This window comes from Acomys minous (genome assembly GCF_964271855.1).
Source record: "Acomys minous genome assembly, chromosome: 4".
NCBI lineage: Eukaryota > Metazoa > Chordata > Mammalia > Rodentia > Muridae > Acomys > Acomys minous.
This window is the reverse complement of record NC_140486.1, coordinates 62,584,650-62,604,468: the sequence shown is the minus strand read 5'-3', so window position 1 is coordinate 62,604,468 and position 19,819 is coordinate 62,584,650. Positions and strand designations below refer to the sequence as shown.

The window sequence follows — 19,819 nt, the reverse complement described above, 5'->3', positions numbered from 1 at the left end:
ATTACACCATGAATTTTTGAAGATTGTTATGACCAGATCCAGCACAAGCACCAGTTTCTTGTACAAGACAACACACCTTCTGAATGGAATGCCTTGGCTTTGATACATATATACTGGCGCCAGATCACACACTCCCATATGCAATGTGCCACTTTGTGAGCCAACACGCTGACACACTTTGCAGCATCGTCTTCACAAAGCTCGTGTCATCCAACAATGAAGACAAATTGCTAAGCTCCTTTGTTCTCAGTCCACATTTGCCTTGTAATCTGGCACACACACAGCTTGTTGACATAGATAAAGTAGGCTGCTGAGGGAAATAAGAACTTTGGGCCCCGGGAAGCTGCTGTTTACTGTAAACCATTATTAGCTTTTTGATTGCACATAATCCATTTCTTGTTGTAGATGTTTTGGTTTATGATATGTAAACACGTTTTTTGTTGTAATCCCAGGTATGGGGTGATATGAAGGCTGCTCCAGTTTGTTCACAGCTGATAACTACCTCAAAGAGGGCATGTGATCTTTGTTAGCTGGGAACTGCCTCATGTGGGTGGGTGGTTTTGGACAGTGGGATTTTAAATGCTAGACCCAGGGAGAGACTGGAGCTCTGAGAAAGAAGGGGGCTAGTACTACCTCCTGCTGCTCCGGGTAGCTATTGTGCATTTTGATGAGAAGAACTTGGAGATATCCTGAAATGAGGATTGGACTTGCCCCAAGAAATCCTTAGAACCTAATCAGCAGGAAGTAGCTAAGGAAACCTATGCTCTTTCTCCCCACTAACCTTCTTCCCTACCTGGTATTGGGGCATTGGAAGAGATTGAGGTATAGAAAGAAGAGTTATAAGGAACCAAAGTAAAAATAGATTTTAAAAGTACACCTACAGAAACTAACCAAAATTTTGCATCAAATGGACCTAGCGGACCTAACAGATATCTACAGAACTTTTCACTCAAACACAAAAATAATATAATTCTCAGTACCACACTGGACTTTCTCCAAAATTGAGTATTTACTTGGTCACAAAGCAAGTCTCAACAAATATAAAAATTGAAATAACTGTATTTTATCAACCCACCATGGATTAAAGCTCAACCTCAACAAAAACAGAAACAAAAGGAAGGCTTCAAACTCATGAGAACTGAAGAACTCCCTGTTCAATGACCACTGTGTCAGGGAAGAAATAAAGGCTTTCTAGAACTCAATGAAAATGAAGGCACGACATACCTAAACTTATGGAACACAATGAAAGCAGTGCTAAGAGGAATATTCATAGCACCAGCACCTTCATTTTAAAAAAGAGTTGCAGAGATCTCAATCTCATATTAGCAACTTAATAGCACATTTGAAAGCAGTAGAACAAAAATAAACAAACACACCAGAGAGGAGTAGAGGGCTGGAAATTATCATACTCAGGGCTGAAATAAATAAATGAAAAACAAAGACAATAATACAAAGAACCAACAAAATTAAAATCAGGTTCTTTGAGAAAATCAGTAAGATAGACAAACTTTTATCCAAACTAAGTAAAAGGTAGAGAGATAATGCCCAAATTAACAATATCAGAAACGAAAAGGAGGACATAACAAAAGACACTGAAGACATCTGAAGACTCATTAGGTCTTTCTTCTAAAGCATGTATTCCACAAAACTGGGAAACTTAAAGGAAATGGATGATTTTCTTGATAGATTCCACTTACAAAAATTAAATCAACATCAGGTTAATGATCTAAATAGGTCTTTAACCTCTAAGGAAATGGAAGCAGTCATTAAAAGTCTCCCAACCAAAATGAAAGCCCAGCGCCAGATAGCTTCAGTGCAGAATTCTAACAGACCTTCAAAGAAGAGCTAATACCAATACTCCTCAGGCTATTCCAAAAAATATAAACAGAAGGAACACTTCCAAACTATACATTATACAAAGCTACAGTCACCCTAATACCTAAACCACACAAAGATTCAAGCAAGAGAGAGAGTTTCAGGCAAATATCACTCATGAACATTGATGCAAAAATAATAAAATACATTCAAACAGAATCCAGGAACATATCAAAAATCATCATCAAGTAGGCTTCATCCCAGGGATGAAAGGATGGTTCAACATATGCAAATATGTCAATGTAATTCACAACATAAACAAATGAAAGAAAAAATGCACATGATGATCTCATTAGATGCTGAAAAAGCCTTTGACAAAATCCAACACCTTTTCATGATTAAAATCTTGGACACAACAGGGATACAAAGCTACACCTAAACATATTAAAAGCAATATATAGCAATATGATAGCCAACATCAAATTAAGTGGAGAGAAACTTAAAGCAATCCCACTAAAATCAGGAACAAGACAAGGCAGCCAACTATATTCAGTATAGTACTTGAAGTTCTAGATAGAGCAATACAACAACTAAGGGAGATCAACGGGATACAAATTGGAAAGGAAGAAGTCAAAGTATCTCTGTTGACAGATGATATGATAGTGTATATATAAGTGACCCCCAAACCTTTACCAGAAAACTCCTACAACTGACAAACACCTTCAGTAAAGTGGCTGAAAAAAAATCAGTAGCCCTCCTGTATGCTAATGGAAAGTGGGTTGAGAAACTGGTGTGACTCTAACTAAGCAAGTGAAAGACCTGCATGACAAGAACTTCAAGTCTCTGAAGAAAGAAACTGAAGAAGGTATCAGAAGAAGGAAAGGTCTCCCATGCTCATAGATTGGTAGGATTATCATTGTAAAAATGGCAGTCTTCTCTCATCTAGAGTCCCATTAGGATGTCCTCCCCTCTGTCCCAGTTTCCTGGTTAGTGAAGGCTTTCGTGGGACATGCCCTTTGGGCTAGTATGCAGATATAAGTGAGTATATACCCTTTGAGTCTTTCTGTTTCTGGGTTAACTCACTCATTATGATCATTTCTAGCTCAATCCATTTATCCACAAATTTCGGGAATTCCTTGATTTTTATAGATGAGTAGTATTCCATAGTGTATATGTATCACAGTTTCTTTATCCATTCTTCTATTGAGGGACACTTAGGCTGTTTCCATGTTCTGGCTATTATGAATAAGGCTGCTATGAACATGGTTGAGCAAATTTTCTTGTTGTGTGCTGGAAGCATGGGAGAATAGCAAAGTAGAAGGATCCAGAGGGTCCTAGAAATCTACAAGAAGAACATTATGATAGGCAGATTTGGGCCCAGGGGTCCCACTCAAACTAAGGCACCAGCCAAGGACAATACAGGCGGTAAACTTCAAACCCCTACCTAGATCTAGCCAATGGTCAGAACATTCTCCACAGTGGAATGGAGAGTGGGATATGACTTTCTCACATACTCTGGTGCCTCACACTTGACCATGTCCCCTGGAGGGGAAGACCTGGTGGCACTCAGAGGAAGGACAGCAGGTTACCAAGAAGAGACTTGATGCACTATGAGCATATACAGGGGGAGGTAATCCCCCTCAGGAACAGTCATAGGGGAGGGGAATAAGGGGAAAATGGGAGGGAGGGAAGAATGGGAGGATACAAGGGATGGGATAACCATTGAGATGTAACAAGAATAAATTAATAAAAAAGATTGGCAATAAAAAATGGCAGTCTTACAAAAGTAATCTACAGACTCAATGCAATTCCCATCAGAATTCCACACAGTTCTTTATAGACATTGAAAGAACAATTGTCAACTTCATATGGAAAAAAACTGAGGATAGCAAAACCAATCCCCTACAACAAAAGAACTTCTGGAGTTATCACCATTCCTGATTTCAAGTTGTACACTAGTACAAACTTGTACAATAGTACAAGCAATAGTAATAAAACCCCCATAATATTGGCATAAAAGCCAACAGACTGATGAATAGAATTGAATGAAATACCCAGAAATAAATGCACACATCTACAGACACTTGATTTTTGACAAAGAAGCCAAAATGGTACAATGGGAAAAAGAAAGGACCTTTAACAAATGGTGCTGGTCTAACTCGAGGTTTACATGTAGAAGAATGCAAACTGATTTATACCTATCACCCTGCACAAAACTTCAGTCAGTCCAAGTGGGCCAAAATCCTCAATATAAAACCAGATACACTAAGTATAGTAGAAGAGAAAGTGGGGAATAACCTTGAACGCACTGGTATAGGAAACCTCTTCCTGAACAGTACACCAGCAGTTCAGAAAGTGAGATCAACAGTTGATAAATGGGATCTCACGAAACTGAAAAGCCTCTGTAAAGCAAAGGACACTGTCAACAGGACAAAACAATAGCCTCCAAATTAGGAAAAAATCTTCATAAATCCTACATCCAACAGAGGGCTAATATCCAAAATGTATTGAAAACTCAAGAAATTAGACACCAACAAGCCAAATACTTCAATTAAAAATGGGCCACAGAACTAAAGAAAATTCTCAACAAAGGAATCTCTAATGGCTGAAAAACACCTAAAATAATCTTCAACATCTTTAGTCATCAGGGAAATACAAATCAAAAGGACTTTGAAATTCCATCTTACACCTTTCAGGATGGCTAAGATAAAAAACACAAGTGGCAGCACATGCTGGCAAGGATATGGAGGAATACCCCTCCATTGCTTGTGGGAGTACAAACTCGTATAACCACCTTGGAAATCAATCTGGAGGTTTCTCAGAAAATTGGGAATAGTGCTATCTCAAGACCCAGCTATACCACCCTTGGGCATATACCCAAAAGATGCTCTACCATAAAAGGACACTTACTCAACTATGTTCAGATGAGCTTTATTTGTAATAGCCAGAATCTGGAAACATTATAGATGTCCCTCAAGCAAATAATGGATAAAGAAAATGTATAATTACACAATGGAATACTACTCAGGTATTAAAAACAAGGAAAACATGAAATTTGCAGGAAAATAGATGTAACTAGAAAAGTTACATCATCCTGAGTGAGGTAACCCAGACCCAGAAAGACACATGGTTTGTACTCACTTATAAGTGGATATTATCCATATAGTACAGCATAACCATAACACAATACAGAGACCCAAAGACACTAAGTAAAAACAAAGGCCCAATGGAAGAAGCTAGAATAAACCCCAGAAGGGGAAATAAAACAGACATCAGGGGTAGATGAAGAGAGGGTACTTGGTGGGAAGGGGGTGCAGAACGAAACAAGGGTGGGGACCAAGTGCAGGCAATTGGGATGGGAGGTGGTAGGACTGGGAGAGAGATAGGAAGCCTATGGGTGGTGATCTCTGGGACAAGCTGGAGACCTGCATCAGGGTAGGCTCCTAGGAGGATATAGGGTGACCATAGCTGAGACTCCTAGCAGTGGGGGGCTGTGGAAGACTGAAGTGGTCACCCCCTATTACCAGCCAGGACTTCCAATGGTGGGTGGGGGACACCAACACACTCATAAAATTCTTGACCCAAAATTTACCCTGCCTACATGATGGGCAGGGATATAGATGTAGCAGTTTGAGGGAATGGCCATCCAATCACCACCTCAACTTGAGACCCATCTCACAGGAGCTCTCTCATTGTTAAATGATGCTCTGCTAGGCCTGCAGACATGAGCCAAGCTAACTGTCCTCTGAGAAGCTCCACCCAGCCAGATGCTGAGACCCACAGCCAAATGTTAGATGGAGATCTGGGGATCTTGTAGAGGAGTTGTGGGAACAATAGAGGGACCCAAAGGTGACAAGAAGTCCACAAGAAGATCAACAGAGTCAGCTAATTTAGACCCATGGGAGCTCACAGAGACTGAACCACCAACCCAAGTGTATGCATGAACCTGACCTGGGTCTTCTGCACTTATGGAGCTGATGGACAGCTCAGTCTTCATGTGGGTACCTTAGCAACTGGAGTGGAGACTGGCACTGACATGGACACAGTGTTCTGCTGTGCAAGAGGACAACCTTGGGCCTGATGTAACATGAAGTGCAAGGGCGGGATGGCACATGGCAGCAGGGCTGGGGACTCTGTTTACTGAGAAGAATAACAGGGGGTTGGAGGGAAGAGGGCGGGGGGATGGGAGGGGGAGGAGAGGCAGGAGGGGGCTTTGATAAGTCTGTAACGTGAATAAATAAATTAAAGAGAAAAAATTCACAGAATACGTTACAAAATAATCATGTAAGGCATCATCCATTTCCCAGTGATGCTTAATATAGGTATTCTGATCTAGCTCTTGGGGCAGAGGGGCCAGCTTCTATTAGTGTGTACTCACACAGAGCTGTCATCTCCTGACTCTGTTCTAATTCAAACTCTTCTGTCCCAACGTAATTATCTGCTACTATCTCTCTTGATATTCCTGATGATCAATCTGTCACTTCATTCGTGGTTATTATGGCTTTTGAAGAAGGCTTCTCACTTATCTCCTAGCAACTACTGTGCCTACGTGCTCACGTAAACCATACCACGCCAGCTTTGATCCAGCGTCTGAAAAGAGTTGCCTCCCTTCAGAAAACACCAGGGCATGGAAGTTGTATTCCCCGTATTTGCTGACAAATTCTATTCTAACATCCTTACTAGATTTTTCTCTTATCTTTTTTGCTCATTCAGCTGCCTGTTCTATAAACCTTTACTAAGTTGATCTTATGGTCCCAGCTCTGTGGCTAATCTAGGGATTAAAAAAGATTATATGATAGGACTCAGCAGGGACTCCAGGTTAGCATGAGAAGGGCAGAAGGGCAAACCAGCATAGTTGATGTACAGTGGAATTGGGATCACAGTCACTCTGCTACATGGGCCGGTATACACTTGGGACAATATGAGGATCAAGGGAAGGGCTTTCTTGGCCCTTTAGGAGTTTCAGGGTATTGTTATATAATGTGTGAATTAGATGCACATAGATAATGTTAAATGTTCTGCAGTCTTTTGGCATTAAGGTGTTGCTCATTGCACACATGATGAAAGACACCCACATAGCCCCACTTACACTCAGCTGATGCATACTGTTGTAACTCAGGCTCAGTTTCAAATACTGAGCTTTTAAGAGTCTGTGGGCCTGTACCGAAACCAAGACAGTACATAGTCTGTCCTGCTTTTGATACCAAGTGATCCCACAGGCTCATGTGTTGAAGACTTGGTCTTCAGAAGGTGGAGCCTTTTTGGGAAGTGCTGGAAATTTCAGGATTTGAGGCCAAGGTGGATTCCTGGCTGGTATGAGGCAATCACCTTTTTCTCCTCCATGGCTTGCCACGATCGTGTCCTGCTTCACTGCAGTCCACAAACAACAGAAACTGCCTAAATTTGGATCGAAACCTCTGAATCTGGGAGCCAATAATAATCTTTTCTTCTTTAACCTAGGTCTCTTTGGGTGCTCATCAGAGCAGTAGAAAGAGACTAAACACCATCAATTATGTACCATTAAATCTGCACCTGCATGGTTCTCTGAATCTCTTTCTACTAGATTGGTGATTTGCATACAGGAATACTTTGAGTGAATGTGGTGTTGGTGTTTGGGAGTGCGTAAGTGTGCATTTAGGTGCATATGTGCATGCATGTGTGCATAAGTGTACATTTGGATGCATGTGCACATGAGTGTGTGTGTGTGTGTGTGTGTGTGTGTGTGTGTGTGTGTGTGTAAGAGGATACCAGAGAACAATTTCAGGCATGTGTCTGAGGCATCATCTACTTTCTTTGTTTCATAGTTCTTACTGCCCTGGGACTCACCAAGTAGGGTAGAGTGGGTGGCCAGCTAGCCCCAAGGGAGCTACCTGTTTCCTCCTGTCTAGAGCTGGGATTACGCAAGCACCGGGTTTTTAACATGTGGGTTCTGGGGATTGAACTCAAGTCTACACTTATAAGGCAAGCATTTTACTTGCTGAGCTATCGCCCCAGTTTTTTGTGGCATTTTGATATCATTAAAGCAAGAACAAGAGCTAAGACTGATTCCAGAGGATGTGCAGGTATAGTCTTTTGAGTAAATGAGAATAGAGACCCAGTGTCCAGTTCTCAATGAATAGTCACTTTGGAAGTGCACTTTCTGATAAACATACATTAGGTTATAGCCATTACATTCTGGCTGTGCTCAGTCTCACAATGTACATGTGTTAGTGTGGGGAAGATAGATTCTCAAAATATATGCCAATTCTCCTCCAGTACAGCAGAGATGGAGGATGTCTAGACTCTATTAGATGCATCACCTACTGTGTGCACAGAGGCATCATTGCATAGCTGCTCCCTTAAAATCTATATGCCAATTACTACAGAAAGCAAGAATTCTCCCCAGTGTTCCAGAGGAGCAAGCCTGTAAGAGTGATATGTGTCGATACCTCGAAGCCTCAGAGGAGCAAATAACTGTTTTAACTCTCCCAGGACCAACTTCTTTGTCTGTGCTGCCATGGAAACCAGTCTCTTGTCCAACTTGAGTTCTGTGATAATTAGTCTTAAAAGAACATTCTTGATTTGTCAGTGAACAAGTCAGCCCTCTGCATCAAGGTTGTTGCATGGCTTAAAGTCTGCATGTGGTGGGTGCTTGACAAAAGGCTCTATATTGACTCGTTAATTTAAAAAAATACTTAGTGGGCAAGTGGAATATTCAGAGGCTAGTAGAGACTCTGCTGGATGAAGCCTGTACTAAGAGCCGGCCAGGCACACCTATCGCCGCCAGACTTCAAGGTCAGGCTTTCTGTAACTAGGCTACTCCAGCACTCAAAGGGAGCTCCTCATCCTTGATCCTCAGCTGGGTTGCAGATGATCTCCTGCTTTGATTTCTTAAATGTTTCCCATGCTCATTATCACATTACCTCCTGTAACTGATTTGTGAGTTGGGATTTGTGACTATTTTACGTTAATTATATTTGTTCCTGATCAATTTTTCATCTCTCTGTGTTTGAGCAGGGATTATGGATACTGCATGGAAAAATAGAGTAGGAGGAGCTTCCCACCAGACAAGGCATTTGAGCAGATGATTACAGTTGACTAAGCTACCTATGAAGAGGAGAATATACAGCCACATGGAGTAGTTCCATGAGAGACCAGTTTCGGGCAAAGTGAGGAACAATCTTTGAGGAAAGGGTCGGCTTTTAAATGAATTTCCAAATAGAGTTCACATAGGGGAACATATATGTACATACATGCACTTGATCTCAGCATGAACCTCAGTCCAGAAATAGAGATGCCTATTAAATACTCAAGGGCACCCAATCAACATTGATGTGTGTTCAGAAAGAAGGGAACATTCTTTCTATAGGAGCATTTAAGAAAGTGTGCACAAGTGTCTCTGTTCTATGTGCTTGCTGTGAGACAGTCTCATGTATCCCCAGCTGGCTTTGAACTCACTATGGTGTGAAGGATGAAGTTAAGCATCTGACCACACATCATAAGTGCTGGGATACAGTTGGGGACCATCATGGTTAGTTTCACACAGTGCTGTGTAAAGTTCTACCAGCTAAATCATAACCCAGCTTAAAACAGGCATTAAATTCTATTTGATCAGATTTTCTTTTATAATGTTCATTTAGAGCAGTGGTTCTCAACTTTTCCTAATGCTGTGACCCTTTAATGTCCTCATGCTGTCGTGACCCCACCCCCCCAAATAAAAAATTCTTTTTATTTCTATGTCACAACTGTCTTGTTGCTACTGTTATGAATCGGAATATAAATATCTGTGTTTTCTTATGGTCTTAGGCTATCCCCAAAGGGGTCAAGACTCATAGGCTGAGAACCGCTGCCTTAGCGTATTCTAAATAGCTGATTACAGAAAAAAGTTAGGGAACAAACAGGAACAGCAAGAGGAAAACAGTGTCACCATATTCCCAATTAAAGTATACGACTTAAATTATTATATATAAAGTGTGAGACTCCTTAGAAAAAGAATTCTGAAATCAACTGATCATGGCAGTATTAATTTCCCTAAATTATTTGTTATTGCTTACCAAACTTTAAATTTTTCTTGTTTTTAAAGAATGGTTTACTATGCTATGCTTTAAAATTATTCAGCATGGAAACATTCACATTTACCTTGCAAAGTATTCTCATTCATTATTTCAAATTAATTATTCCCCAATTTGTTTATATATTAAAGATATTTTTGAGGGTGCTACTTTTCAATGAAAGGCCCAATAGCCATTTTCTCCTCCAGATAAAGTCCTGCTTCAAGCAGTTTAAGATTTAGAAGGGTTTCCTATTTACTCACATTTTAATGATGTACATTTCTACTTCACTGGTGGCAAAGGCTGATCAGTCATGGAAAGGTCAGTTAACACTAAATAGACCCTTTCTTTATGTAATTACAAAGAATAATATCTTTGTGCTGATGGCACTGCACACCGAGCGGGTGATGCAGAGAATTAATGTGCTGCCTTGCTGGCCCATGGGATGCACATTGTGATACAATAACCACAACTTACTCTAATTATGCTGCTTTAAAAGGTCATCAGCAGAAAAGAGTTAAGGAATGATAACTATCATAAAGGGACACTGTACTACACAACTGTGGAAACTGCGAGAACGGACCTAGAGCCGCCATTACAAACCAGAGAGAGCTTAATCTAAAAGGACAAAGGGTAAGCACATGGATATGTATGTGTAGAAATTAAACTGCTGAACAATTTAAAGATGTAACTTTTTATTTATTAACTAATTAATACTTTACCATCTGACAGCTGCACCTCCCCCTCTTCTCCTCCCAGCCTCACCCTCAGATTCCCTCCTGCTCCCCTTCTGTGAGGAGTACCTATGTGTGCCTACCCACCCTAGTACATAAAGTTGTAATATTTTTGCCTGTGTTGCTGATGACATTGGCTAATCTGGTCTTTTTGGTATATTTGTGAGTGGGTAAGGCTTCATTTTGAATGTTTTCATTGTCATGTCCACGTTCATATTATACCAGACTGAAAATAAATTCCTTTTGCTATAAAATAACACATGCTAATTGGTTGTCATACATTACTACAAAGTGGCGTATCACACAACCACTGTCATTTTTTTTATCTTCAAGTTAGTTTTAATACATGACGTAGTCCCTTCAGGAATAAGAATTGAAAGCAGCAAAAGCAAAATAAAACCAACAAAACAAAACAAAGTAAAATCCAACCAAAAACAAACAAACAAACAAACAAAAAACACAAACCAACCAGACAACTGCCACCAACAAAAACAGAACAGCCTCCCAATCTTCTTACATTGATGGTGTGGAAATGGACAAGTGGGTCAGTTCTTGTCCTAGATCACACATCTGCATCTATTGCATCTGTATGAGTGTATTGTTCAGTTTGAGTCCAATACCCTTTCCAGGTCTCAGTCTGTTCCTAATCTAAGACCTAACTGCATTGCAGCCCTACTGAGTCTAAACTAATGACTTGAATGCTCTTCGTTTTGAATAGCCTCAAAAATTACATAAGTTTAAGACCAAAGAATCTAGATATTCTTAATGGAAATATTCTTTTAAATTTTTTATTTAAAATTTTAAAAACTTTTTCACATATACTTATATTATTATAAATATATACAATAAACTACACACAGCAAAAAGGACCACAAAACAATTAGGAATTATATAAATATTACATTCATAGTGTTTTGACTATTTGTATTTGGTAACCTTGGAGAAAATATATTTCCTATCTTGGTGAGTCTACAATTCTGAATGTAATCAGTATCTATCATATCTTATCTTTATCAACTTCTATCTAGACCTAAAAACATTTTAACCCCTAAACAACTAAGCTTAATTGCAAAACTAAACTATCCAGTCTTCAGAAACTTGAGAAGGAATAAAATTCATTATCTGAGTAAACAGGAAGTGCAAGTCAGCAGCTTTCAAAATGAGAAAATGACAGAGACAGTTTGCTGCCTAGACAGTCATCCAAAACTCTCTATAACATTAGAGCATCATCTTCAGCCTTCTGACCCACTATATCTGGCAGACATATTGGTGAAGCAGGAACTATTGAGGACTTGCTTACCCTGCCTTGGCAGAGTTTTGCTATTGACTGCCTGCATCCCAGGTTTTCCAATTTTAGGCAGAATTCTGTCTGTAGCAGAAATGAGGACATTTTTGCCTAGTGCCTTATTTACCACATTTGAAGCCATCTCCATATGGAAGTTCTTTGATGCTCATCATCTTTGAGGTAGGCTGGGTGTTACCAGGAGTTAATCTGTCTTATTGTCAAAAGATCCTTAAAATCATAAAAATATCTTTAGGCCATATTCTATACGTGAGATTTTTGAAGGCCTTATCTAACTATTTTACCTTATCTTTCTATAGAATCCTATCTATCTGTTAATCCCAGGATGTATATTCTTCTGATGAAAATAGACTAGTAATTGACACAGCCATGAGTTGATCAACTAACAATTAACTTGTATTACTTAATTATACTGAACAGTCTGCAATAGCACCTTCAGAGCACAAAACAGGGGTGCCAATGCCAGATACTCACAGCCTGATAAAAGTCCCCCATTCATACATTTTCTCTGTTGATATTCTTAGTTCAGTGATCCCCCTCATTGGGAAAGAAGGGGACACACATATCTCTGTCTATTTAACATTTTTTCTCAATACTTTGGGTCACTCTTCAGAACTTGCAATGTACCTTAAGTATAAATTGGATCCAAAACACTGGAAGGAGCTCTTATCTTGAGATAACTCTACTGTTTAAATGAACCTGATTCACAATATCTGTGGGTGGGTGGGGGGATGGCCAAACCATGGCTCTGCAGCCAAGTCTATGCATTCCAGCTTAAGTGCAGTTCACTGGCATACCATCATACCAGTTCATTTACATGTATTTACATACTTCATGTAGCTATTTTACCTCTACAGCTGCAGTGTAACTGTAGAGATGGACTGGACTTCAAAGTCTAAAATAGGTGCTTTCTGTTCCTTTCCAGGGGAAGTTGACCAACCTCTTCTTTAGATCTTTAACTACTGTACCAGTGTGTGTCACAATGAAGCTGCAATTTTGACTTCACATTCCAGGTCTGTTAGAAGTGTAGTTAGGCCTGTGTGTGAGGGGTCACTATCATAAGAAATATCTTTTTCTTTTGGGCAGTGGCAAATACTGCAAGAGGCAGGGACAATCAATCAATAATAACTTCAAGAGTGCCTCTTTAAAAATAGCGAACATTTTAAAGCACTCAAAATGGATTCAATAATTTCACAGAGAACCACCAGACATATCAAGATGCATGTGATAATGCTCAAATGTCTTTTGTACCCATGTCTTGTTTGGTTAACTGCATTTCATGGAAAGCCTGCTAGAGGTCTGCTCAGGTTTTGAATCTACAACTTCTACCATGAGAGTCCAGTGTGGTCCTTATGTTGCCAGGCTGGATTTTCACTTTTGCAGGTAAATTTCAGAATGGCTAGGTAGAATTTGGTTGTCCTACCACCTCACACTGCACATCAGTTGGAAGAGATGGTGTAAACACACACGGGAGTGACCCTGTGTGACCTTTAAACCATAGCACGGAGCAGAGAACAAGGTGAGAGAATCACAGTCTCTACACGACTCGGCACATGGGGAAAGGCCAACGGATGATTCAAAGGAAATCAGGATTAAGAATTGAAGAGGCTGAAATAAATTATAGTGCAATATATGGGGGTGTCCTGATTTGATTTGGGTATGTGGGGTATATGATTTGGGCGGTGTTCACATTCTCCTTGTAGGGTTAAGTGAAAAAAAAAAGATACATTTAAATCCATGTAACTCTAACCCAAGGTATACCAAACATCAAGCAACTCTGTAAATAAGTATCTGCAAGACAAGGTTCCCCAGGACCAAGTGCCCTGGGTTTATTCTATTAAAACAGCTGTGCATGACAACAAAGGAAGCCAAAGTCAATGCCAACACAGTAAGTTGCCATGTTTATGGCTGGTTTTCCACCACGTCTTATTCTTTTCTCAAGTTTGTGCTTGTTCAGTTTCTTACGTTTTTTTTTTCAACATAATAGTTTTATTGATTACTTGGAAATTTCACATAATGCACCCTGATCATGTTCACTTCCCAATCCTCCCAAGTCCACTCCACCCTTGTGACCTCCACCTAAAGAAGAAGAATAAATATTAAGTCCAATTTGTGTTGCCCACATACTCATCGGAGCATGGTCAAACTCACAGTGGGCAGCTCCTAAAACAAAACTGAGTTCTTTCCCCTACCCTGCACCCCTGCCAAAATCCATTAACTGTGAAGAGATATACTTCAACTTCCATATCACAATTTTTTAAAAGACAGGGTTTCTCTGTGTAGCCCTGGCTCTCTTGGACTTGCTTTGTAGACCAGGCTGGACTCCAACTCAGAGATCCACCTGCCTCTGCCTCCTGAGTACTGGAATGAAAGGTGTGCATCATCTTGCCCCACCTCCTATGACAGGTTTTAAGAGTTTTCTTCAGTGGCTTCCTTTCTAGACTTCTTCTTTTATTGGAGTGGAGGGTGAGCTTGTGGGGACAGAGGTGGTCACAGAAGTCTTCTGAATCTCTCATTCTCAACTGTGCGTCTTCAATCATTGATGCCACTGAAAAAGACACTTCCTTGTCCTTTACAGTCAGTGGCACTACAGCTTATGGACTTTCACATAGTTTCTGGTGTCAGTATAGACCTCCAGTGGCAGTCCACACCACGATCATCAACACAGCTCTCAGCCACAGCAGGGGGCTGTGGGCACCATTATGGCCCTCGGCTGCCAAATCTATTTCCCTGTTCCCACCTTAGATCTTCCTTAGGAATGAGTGCTCAAGCCTCTAAGATCCTGGGCCTCTAACCTTCCTCCTTCAGATGCTATCTTCCTACCGCACCATATCCCAGACTTCTCCCCTACGCAGGCTTTCTTTCTTTCCATATTGTCATTTGGAAACAAATGTCTTAAAGAACTGAAATCAAGAAACATTTAACTTCTTTTTTTTTCCTCACAGAATAAGATACAGTTGCCTGATGAGAGTTACACTGTGGAGGGAGGACCTGGGGTTGGAGGTTACATGGCTGCCTTGTTTTTGTTCCTGGCCAGATGTAATAAGTATTATTGTGACAGTGAGTGCATACAATTGCCAATCTTCACTCTGTCTGGAAAGGTTACAGTCACAGAGACACTTTATACTTCTGAGTCAACTTGACATTTCAGCTTGGGAAAGAAAAATGACAATATCAATGAGGCAGGAAATGTAAGTAAAGTTAAATTCATGACATGTGCATTTACCTTCTTATCCACAGAACTATGGAAGTAGTATTTTATACTTTTAGTTTTGTGAAAATGTAAAGAGAAGTATTTGTTATTGGGAAGTAATTCCTTTCTTTTTTTCGGACAGAGTTTCTTTGAGAAAGACCCTGGTTGTCCTAGATTTGCTTGTAGACAAGACAACCTTGAACTCACAAAGATCCACCTGCCTCTGCCTCCCGAGTGCTGGGATTAAAGGGATGTGCCACCATGCCTGGCTCAGGATGTAATTCTTAATGAACATATAGTAAGTGCTGTGTATTGTCATATGGTTAAGTTCATGAATACGCTCAGCAGATATCCTAGCCCTTAAGTGCTTTTCATGTAAGCAGAAGGACTTGAGTTCAAGTCTATGGATTTGAATTTTCTATCATGGGCAAAAAAAAATCATGAAGGGAATGGCTGATACCTTGTAATGCCAGCACTGGAAAGGCAGATTTGTTACTCCAGAGACTGCTTCAAAAATCAAACAAACAAACAAACAAAAAAACAACAAAAAAACACAAAGAAACAAGGAAGGAAGGAAGAAAGGAAGGCAGGCAAAAGTGATTGGGTTATTGAGACTATGCCGGATACTAATCTCTGGCATCCAAATGCACATGCATAAACATGTACACTGACTCACAAATGTGTACACACAAGAATGTCTCTACACACATGTACACAAAAGATAAACATTAAAACTCTTCTCATAAAAAGGTGATAGGAATAGAACAGCAAGCACTTTGATCTTGCATCACACACCGCTGCTGCTGTTTTACTATAGTTATTAACCTGTAGTCACTCCCCTCCTCTTGGAACTGTTTTTGCCATATTAACTTTGTGCCTTTCCATGTGATGCTCAGAATGCTCAGCAAGCATCATTCCAGTTAATAGATGAGTGAAATCATGTAATCCTCGTGCCCTCTTGAGCACCGCACAAAGGAGACAGGGGTACAGAACATAACCCACTTGGTTTTTAAAACGTCCACCTCAGCCGAGTGTTCTCAAGTGAGTGGGATTTTGTAGAGGATTATACAGGATTGGCGTGTGTGTGTGTGTGTGTGTGTGTGTGTGTGTGTGTGTGTGTGTGTGTACGATATGTTTTTGAGCTGTTTAGAGATGCCTTTGTGATTCATGTTTACAAACCTAAAAACACGGGAATTTATCCATTTACATTTTGACTGAGAAAAATAATAAGGTTTCCAGGTCTTTAAACTCTAGTTTGCAGGAGCGTTTCACTGTATAATCTCTCTGTGCTGTATCTTCTTGTACGTGCAGATTTCTCTGGAACAGTAGCAGGGATCTAAACCACCGGCTTTGCTGCATTCGCACACTTTGCTATGCTCTGTCCCCACCACCCAGAGATTAACATTCTAAAAAAAGAATAAAGGACTCTCATGTAAAATGAGTGGAGGTGACTTTTTTTTTTAATTATAGAGTGTATTTACAGTCACAGACACATATTTAAGCCCTCTGGGCAAGTAGAGATTGCAAATCACGAATCAAAAGCATCATTTACGTGACCTCATTCAAATTATTTTGGAGCACAGAAATCATACATTTGCTTTATGTTTGGATGATCTGAGGAGAAGGAAGTGACAGTCTCTTCAATGGCAACTCCAGCACGTGCCTTGCCCTCCTCTTAGGTGAGGCTCAGTTTCTAAGACTCCTTCTCTCTTCTGTTTCATCTCAGCAAGAGCTGTTCCATATCTCAGTCACACCCAGCCAAGGCCTTAACCGGCGCACTTCCTTATAGAAGTTACTTTCAGTTCTTCCAGAAGAGGAAGAAAAAGCCTATTTTCAGACATGAAGTGCACCATCAGTTCCAGGACTATTTGGCATCATCCAACTTGTACCTTTCAGTGATCTTAGAGCAACAGCTGGCGGAAGAAAATAGCACTCGAGTGGAAACCCATCGCACGCCGTCAGATGTTGGCAGCTGGAACCATCCTATGATAGAGCCATGAGCTTGATTGTGAGTCCTCATACTTAGGGCTGCTGTGTGGTGTGTCTCAAGCCTGCTTCCATTCTCCAGGCACCTTTTTCCAGTAATCCTCCCAGAAGATATATACTTAGCAGTTTTGCCAACAGGTTCCCACATCCAAGAATATTCTGAAATATACCAACATTTCTGTAGCTAATGGCTTTGAATATGGAAGAAGGATCCTTATAAGCCAACAGGTGCAGGCTGACTCTTGTCCAGACAGGAGCAATGGTCTCAACACTGGGCTGGACAGAAAACAGACATCTAGTTCCAGTGACCTCAGTCTCAACTCTACCACACATCTAGGTGATCAGAGACACAGGCTTCTTTGAGTTTCTGGGTGGGAGCAACCTTGTAGTTGCTTGATTTTAACTTGGGAGGCCCACTTATATCTTCTGACCTACAGAGCCATGAGAGAACTTCATGTTTTAAGCTTCAAGGTTTGTGGTAGCCTTAAAAGTAGTAATAAAAATAACAGACATGGTGATGGAGATGACTGATTTATTGTGCCAGGTTCTAGAGATGAAAATTTTAAAAAGATGCTGAATGAAGTATTCTACTCTGTGTATATAGAGAGCACATATAGAGCTAACAAACCAATGACATATGCATAAGTCTTTGGACCGTGTTAATAAATAGTTTTAAGGAGGCAGGCATGGTAGCACACACCTTTAATCCCAGCACTCAGGAGGCAGAGACGGGTAGATTGCTGTGAGTTTGAGGCCAGCCTGGTTTAAAAAGGGAGTCCAGGGCAGCCAAGGCTACATAGAGAAACCCTGTCTCAAAAAAACAATACATAAATAATTAAATACATAAAATAAAGTTTTAAGTATGATGATTTTTATTTTGCACATGGCTTGTGGTTTCTAATCTGTGAAGTGACTTGTGAGATGTCAACCACCTCAGCAAGAGAATTCTAACATAGTGTAGTCTAGGCCATGCTTGCCTAACTAAATTTTTATTGATAATTGTAACACATTAATGATCATCCTTCCCTTAAAATACATATATTCAATTTATCCATTCCATTTTAAGGTAAATTGAAAGGATGTACAATCCTGTGTTTCTTCATCACCATTAACTATAAGTCTATGTATTATGATGAATTTCAAATTCCATCAAGTGCAAAAATCTTTTTAAAGTATTTTAAAAAACATTTTACATATATATTTATATTATTATGTACAAATACAATAAACTACCTACAACAAGAAGAGCCATGAAACAATGAGGAATTATATATATATATGTTACATTCATAGTGTTTTGGCCATTTGTATTTGGCAGCCTTGAAGAAAACATCTTTCCTATCTTGGTGAGTCTAAAATTCTGAATGTAAATCAATATTTAGCATATCTTGCCATTATTAACTTAAAACATCTATCTAAGCCTAAAAATCTAATAAATTTCATTAATTTATTCATATTACAACTAAACTGTTAGCCCATCACTGGTACCATCCTGTTCCTCCCTCCCTCCCACTTTCCCCTAAAAAAATCTTAACCCCCAAACAACTAAGTTTAATTGTAAAACTAAACTATCTGGTCTTCAACCCCATCAGAGACTTAAGAAGGAATAAAATTAATTACCTGAGTATACAGGGAGTGCAAGTTAGCAACTTCCCAAATGAGAAGATGACAGAGAGAATTTGCTGCCTGAACAGTCACCCCAAACTCTCTATAATGTTGGAGCATCATCTTCAGCCTTCTAGCCCAGTATATCTGAGAGATATATTAATGAGACAGAAACTATCGAGGACTTGCTTAACCTGTCTTGGCAGAGTTTGGCCATAGACTCTGTCTGTATCCAAGATTGCCCATTTTTAGGCATAATTCTGTCTGTGGTAGAAATGAGAAGACATTTTTCCCAGTGGCTTGTTTGCCACATTTGAAGCCATCTCCATAAGGAGGTTCTTTGATGCTTATCATCTTCTTTGAGGTAGGCTGGGTGTTGCCAGGAGTTAACCTGTCTCATTGTAAATGTATCTTTGGAATAATAAAAACATCTTTTTTGTTTCGTTTTGTTTTGGTTTTCAAGACAGAGTTTCTTGTGTAGCCTTGGCTGTCCTGGATTCACTTTGTAGACCAGGCTGGCCTCAAACTCACAGAGACACACCTGCCTCTGCCTCCCAAGTGCTGGGATTAAAGGCATCCACTCCACACCTGGCCATAAAAGTATCTTTAAATGCCATATTCTGAATGTCTCTGAGGGTTTTAAAGACTTTATCTAACTATTTTACCTTATCTTTCTATAGAATCCTATCTGTTTCACCTAGGATGTATATTCTTGTGATAAAAATAGACTAGTAATTGATATGATCATGATTTGATCAACTAACAATTAACTTATATAACTTACTTATCCTAAACTGTCTGCAATAGCACTTTCAAGGTATTGGAAGTAAACCTTGTATTATAATTGGGTTGTGTGAGTACAATACCTCATATTAGTGTAGAAATATATATAATGTGTGTAAAGAATAATCTTAAACTTGAATTCTATACCAATGTATCTAAAACTAAACTTATTTTACATGTATATACAAAAATACTAGTGAATTAAAATTTATCTTGTGAGGTACAATTAAGTCATTAAATTGTGGAGTAGATTCATTAATCTACTTTTTGTCCTATCCTCCCTATATATTTCTATATTCCCCCTTCTTTCTTTTCAACCCCTGTCTCCAAACCTAGGAATGAAAGATAAAGCAAAGGAGAGACATCCCTG

General features: G+C 39.7%; 1 protein-coding gene across 3 annotated transcripts in view; it reads right to left on the bottom strand.

The window, feature by feature from the left end:
* The window catches only part of CCDC178 (coiled-coil domain containing 178), a 321,895-nt gene that overhangs the window by 103,867 nt on the left and 198,209 nt on the right, over window positions 1–19,819 (bottom strand). Inside the window, exon 21 of one of the 3 annotated variants that reach the window (XM_084780437.1) lies at window positions 17,073–17,220. The exons of the other annotated variants lie outside the window; for them this stretch is intronic. Coding sequence (XP_084636563.1) covers window positions 17,098–17,220 — 123 coding nt within the window. The 3' untranslated portion in view covers window positions 17,073–17,097. Of the gene's footprint in view, window positions 1–17,072; window positions 17,221–19,819 lie in introns of those variants that run through there. 3 annotated transcript variants of the gene reach the window in all.